Source organism: Gracilinanus agilis, chromosome X (genome assembly GCF_016433145.1).
Source record: "Gracilinanus agilis isolate LMUSP501 chromosome X, AgileGrace, whole genome shotgun sequence".
Lineage (NCBI taxonomy): Eukaryota > Metazoa > Chordata > Mammalia > Didelphimorphia > Didelphidae > Gracilinanus > Gracilinanus agilis.
Genome location: NC_058136.1, coordinates 35,871,775 through 35,877,774, shown reverse-complemented (window position 1 = coordinate 35,877,774; position 6,000 = coordinate 35,871,775). Strand labels below are relative to the sequence as shown.

Here is a 6,000-nt window from a genome sequence, read left to right as displayed (position 1 = left end):
CCCCCGATGTTATTTTCCTCAGGTCGGGGCAGGTTTTATTATAGGAGGGAGACTTCTGTGAGCCAGATGCCTCCTTTCGCTCGGTCGTGTTGATTCTTGTGGAGAAGTTGGGTTTTTTGTACCAATGCCGCTGACCATTGTCCCGCGGTTCAAAAAGTTCAACCGAATTGGGCTCATGTTGAGGGAAGATTATGCCCAATTTTCTGGGTAGTCCTTAATAATCGATTTTTTTTATTCCCGTGCCATGAACGAAATAGTTTGGGAGCTTTGATTGGGACCTCTAGCTCATATTTGCTGAAACCTTTAAAGTTGTGAAGACGGTAGGCTGCCCCTCCCCCCCGCTGACTCCACCCTCCCCTCCCCCCTCCGCGCCCGCCTCCCGTGGCGCTCCCCCCCAAAAAAACTTGTACGTTTTCTAAATTTATACCTGGAGTTAAAATTGATTTTTAAAAGAACTTTAGTTAAAATGTATGGCTGAGAAAATAAATTTTTATTCTAAAATTTTAATCAGATATTATTAAATTTGTTATTAAATAGTAATTTATTAAAATTTTAACTAGGCCTCTAGTAATGTGGCACTATTAAATATCTGGCCTTTTACATGTTATTAAGAGAGGGCTACAACTTGGAGTTCAGATATGAGCTTGGGTGAGCCCCAGTGGGGGGTGGGGAGGGTGGGGTGACTGGAGGGGGGCATTTCTTTGAATTTGTGTTAATTAGAACAAACACGGAAAAATGTTATTCGGTACTGAGTATGTAATAATGGATAAATAAAACTTGTTTGGTTATTGGGCACCGCTTATGCTCACATGCATGTTATGTGCCTTACAGGTTAATGTGGATTCCAGTTTTTGCAGAAAATTGAGGAACAAGTGCCATAATGGCTGCCCTAAAACCTAAGTAAGCAAGCCCTTTTTCTTGGGCCATCTCTTTTGCTAGCCAGTTAACACCTGTCTCTAAAATTTAAGCATAAGATTCACTTAATCTCAGAGCCAGTTTTTATTACAATCCTGTGGGTGTTTGCAGTGTCCTTTCAGCCGGGTGAGTCTTACAAAAGTAATAATTTTGGTGATTATATTGCTGCCAATTGTTATAGGTTTGTGATTCCTTAGCTCACTGTCATATCCTATACCTTTTGTGCCTAGAGACCATTTGTACTCAAGAGTTTGAAGTACACTTTCCTGAATGAAAATATAAGGTGTGTGTGTTCATTTACTGGACAAGAAGTAGAAGCAGTCCTGTACTCAAAACATCTTCAGTGGCTTCCTGCTGCCTCTAGGATAAAATTCAAGCTACTCTGGCTGGTATTTAAAGCCCTCCACAATATGGCTTCCACCTATGTTTCCAATTTTTATTTCATATGATTCCCCTTTGTGGAGTCAATCAAACCTGTTAGCTATTCCTCATCTACCACATCTTCTGCCTATGTGCCTTTGTACAGAAGGTCTGCATTTCTAGAATGCAATCTGGCATATGATTAATAAATACTTATTGAATTGACTAGAGGCAGTATTTTTTAATATTAAAGAGTTCAGGAATTTGAGTCATTTAATGAGTTAAGATCCTGGATGGGTAAATCACTGGACCACTACCATTTGAAGTTTCTAAATGTGTAAAATATGGATAATAACGATTATACTTTTATACCTCACCGTGTTGTTGTGGGGGAAATGGCTTTGTAAACTTTAAAATATGTAGAAATGTGTAGCTTCTGGAAGTAGAGTTAAGGAAGAACTTTGTTAGATTTTGATATTATTCATTTTAAATCATAAGCATACTGATTATTTGTCCAGTGGAACCCTTTAATTGGCTAACTCCAGAATACCAAATATGCCTAGATTTATAGTAAGCTTCTGATTCTGTCCAAGTAGAGGCCAGGAATGATATGAATAATTTTGTTATTGCCATAATTTTAATTTTAGCTAAGAGTTTACACTTTTTTTTTCTGCTCTGGGCTACTACTAGTAGCACAATTGACATAGTGCTTATTCTCCCCTCTTTATGCTCAAATGATGCATAAGTAAGTACCCCAATAGAGAGAGAAGTAAATAGCTTGACTAATTCACGAATTGTATTTTTGAATATTTAGTAGCAAAATAAATGGAAAGAAATCTGCTTTTTGGAGTTTCTGGGTTCAGATTTCAGCTTTGTTATTTATTTCTTATGCTTGGGCTGGTCTCTGAAAGTTTTTTTCCCTTTTTAGATGACTAGATTGTTTATTTAGTTTTTTGGCCATAAAAGGCATGCTTTTAAGTTGACTGTCTCCTCATACTGTTAAGATTAATTAAAATTACATGTATGTTGTGACTGAGCGACTTTGTAAAACCAGCTATTTCTAATCTGAACTGTAACTGATAACCTGTAAGGCTAACCACTGTTTAAAAGTTGAACTTAAGCAAGATTTGACAGCAACATTCATAGACTGAGGGACTATCCTGAGAAACATCTGATAAAGGTAATGGTGGACAAGCACTTGGTTGCATTTTCTAATGACTTTTTAATGACAGGTCAATCACATTTATTAATTATGTGCAGAGCATTGTGCTCTCTGCTATGAGTCCTTTAAAAAAACTCAATGCTTATTTAAATAGGTGTGGCAATTAACCTTGGGAAAGCATTTATATAGGTTAGGGTAAGGGGACACTCATTCCCTTAGGTTTTGATCAGGATCTGTTCTCTCTCACTCTCATATTAGCAAACTTAATATGATTGACCATCAGCTTTCACTTTCTAAGAAGGCTGTGTTTATTTTTTAAGTCGGGGAAAAGACATTTTTTTGGCCTCCAAGATGGAAAAAAATACATAAAACTAATATTTTCTTGAATCATAAATTCTTGGCAATGAAAAAGCAATTTTTCTGCTAATTTATTCTAGCATGATTTAGGTTCTAAATAATTATTTGAAATGAAAAATAATATCTTTAATGAGATTTTGGTACAGCTTGATATATGTACTAGTTCATGTGTCTGTTTCTGTGAGACTCCCCAGTATTCCAGGTTTGATTTACTCCACTTTATCACACCAAACAATAGTTGAGTTAAAAGTATCATTAGTAATAACATGCAATCGTGTGTAGCCTATCTTTTAGCCTAGGAAGTATCTGGATTATTATCTTATTGACCATTATCCATGATTTTTCTGTTTTTGAATTGGTAAATAGAACTCTCCCAAATTATTTTCATCAATATTTATTACACAAACTTCATTTTAATTTGTTAATCTTTATTGACTACTGATACAGTCCTTGGTTAGATTAGAATAGAAAAACTTTAAAAGCCAGCTAAGTATTTTTTGTCCCAACCCATGGTCAATTCTGTTTTTATTGTTAACTTTTTGGATGTGATGACCTTGCTCCAGCACATGTGCCCTTGTGAATGAGGCTTGATTTATTTTAAGTTCTCTCCAGAAGGACTTCCGGCAGTGCTACTTTATTGTTTGCAGATTTTGCAGAATTTAGCTCACTGATTTTGAACAACTGTGATTGTTGAATATCCACCCTGGATTCTCTATTTTTGGTACCTCTGAAGTGGTGAGTTGACTTTGAGCTAACTCCATTTGGCTTTTGAAACTTAACAGAATGGGAAAGAAATGAGTTAGAAATAAGACATGAATCCTTTGAGTCTGAGTTTATCATACTGATTTGTACCATAACTTTTCAAACCTAAAGGCAGAGGTCACTGTCTTTAACTTGGGAAAATAAATACTTGGGTAGCTGAAAAGTTTTGTTTTTGCTTTTAAATAATATAAATACAGGACACATACATCTGACCATTTTCCAGTCCAGTTAAATTCTATTTCATTCAAGCATTATTTCATAGAATTATGACACTTGACCATGTAAGGAACCTCCAGATTATCAGATATATTTTTGTTGACTTTACCTCATTTTACTTTTTCTTTTATAACTATATTAGCTTTCTTACTCTTAGAATGTAAGCTCCTTGAGGTCAGAGACTGTTTGCTTTTTCTTTTGTTTTTGGCTTTGTGCCTTTCACTTATTCCCTTTTCTTCCTGTCATGCCACCATCCTCTTAATACTATAAGAAATTACTTTTCTTTTTGGCTAAGGAGTGACCAGAACTACTTTCAGTAGGCCTGGATCACTTAATAAATGCTTGTTGATGAGTCAGCCTCACAGTTAAGAACAGGGCTTAATTCTAGTCTTTGGCTGAGTGACCCTGTGCCATTCATTTAACCCCTCAGTGCCTCAGACAACTTGCTAAGACTAGGTTACAGAACAGTGCCCAATTATGTTGCTGGAATGACTTTCTTCCCTGGGATTTCCTAACGTTGATGAAATCACAAATTGGGTCCAAAAAATTATTAAGACTATTGACCCAGTTGTTTTAACATGAAATTGAGAGTTCAGGGTCTGTCCTTGATAAAAATCATAGAAGAAAGACCTCAAAGATTTACTCTGGATGGACATGTTTAGTGCTCTAATCTTATCTCCATGCCCCCCCCCTTCCCCCATATAATTCAAGAATTTCTGAGTAAGGAATGACCATAATTTCATATGACTCAAAGTCGAGAATAGAGATTAATGCTATATTATGCATTTATCATACCCTTAAAATAACTTATTTCAAACTTGGGTTTTAATCACTTCCTTTTGGAGCAAAGTATATTGATTTTCAAGACAAGACAGCAAAACTTAATGAATTTGCTGGTTATTAGAAAAAATAAAATGCTTGAAGATAGTAATAAACCTGAGCTTTGACATTTTTTAATGCTCATGTAACGAAGAAAGTCCATGCACACATCACCAATATTTATTGAATGGCTACCATATATAAGACAGTAATTGGGGATTTGGGGTATACTAGGAGTTATGGAACATGATCTTCTTTTCTCTTGAGGAATGACATAGATACATAAAAAGATACGTGCCAAACTACAGACTTAAGTGCCACAGAATAATCCCTGACTATTAAAACAGGAAAGAAAATCTCACAAGAGAGGTGGGACTTGATAGGAGACATAAAAGATGACACTAGAACCATGTGTTCTTCCCTCAAATATCACAGTGAAAAGTTTATAAGCTATTTTTGTTAAATTAGCTCAAACATTTCCCTCATAACCTGTCCTCTCCTGATATCCTTGTTTCTATTAGTGATACTGCCGTTCTCCTAGTCACAGAAGCCTGAAGAATTTCAGAATTGGAAGATACCTCAGTAGTCATATAACCTAACCCAATAAGTGGTCCTTTAGCCTCTTGGGAGACCCGTGAGGGAGATGTTATCACCTTATAAGGCAGTCCATTTCATTTTTGAATAGCTCCAATTCTAAGGAATTTTTTCCTCCATGATAACTGATCCTAAATTTGTTGCTTTGCAGTTTTACTCATTTCTCCTAGTTTTATCCTCTAGGTCCAACCAGAACAAATTTAATAATCTTTTCATGTGTCAACTCTTTACATATTTGAGGACATCTCTCCAGAGTCTTCTCCAGGCTAAACATCCACAATTCCTTTAACCTTACCCTTTTTGTGTTTTATGAACTCTAATCATTTCCCCATCCTGATTGTTCTCCGGGAAGCTCCTTATTTTATCCTTATTTATTTATGTCCTTTATAAAAAGTAGTGTATAGGGCTAAACAAAATACTCTAGATGTAGTTTGTCCAAGACAGTACAATGGGATTCAAAATTCCTTATTCCTAGAAGCTTAATAAATGCAGTTCTAGGTCCCATTAGCATTTTTGACTGTTATGCTGACTCATAATGATCTGTTAGTCTACTAAAACCCTCAGATCTTTTCCATATAAACTACTATCTAACCAAACCTTCCCTCATTTTGTACTTGTAAAGTTGAGTGTAAGGCTTGATAGTCCTATCCGATTTCATTGAGCCTGCAGTAGTCCTACAAGCTCTTTCTGGATCTTCACTATATATTTCTGTCCCTTGTTAACTATCCTTCTCAGCTTTGGGTCATCTACAGTTCTGATAAAATTGTTAAACAGCATAGGATCAAGCACTCCACTTACTGCCAAATTGATAACAA

At 35.8% G+C, this 6,000-nt stretch overlaps 1 protein-coding gene across 1 annotated transcript in view; it reads left to right on the top strand.

The window, feature by feature from the left end:
• The first annotated feature begins 857 nt into the window (after positions 1-857).
• ATRX (ATRX chromatin remodeler) overlaps positions 858-6,000 on the top strand; it is a 178,779-nt gene continuing 173,636 nt past the window's right edge. Inside the window, exon 1 of the mRNA XM_044682802.1 lies at positions 858-900. Coding sequence (XP_044538737.1) covers positions 881-900 — 20 coding nt within the window. The 5' untranslated portion in view covers positions 858-880. The remainder of the gene's footprint in view (positions 901-6,000) is intronic.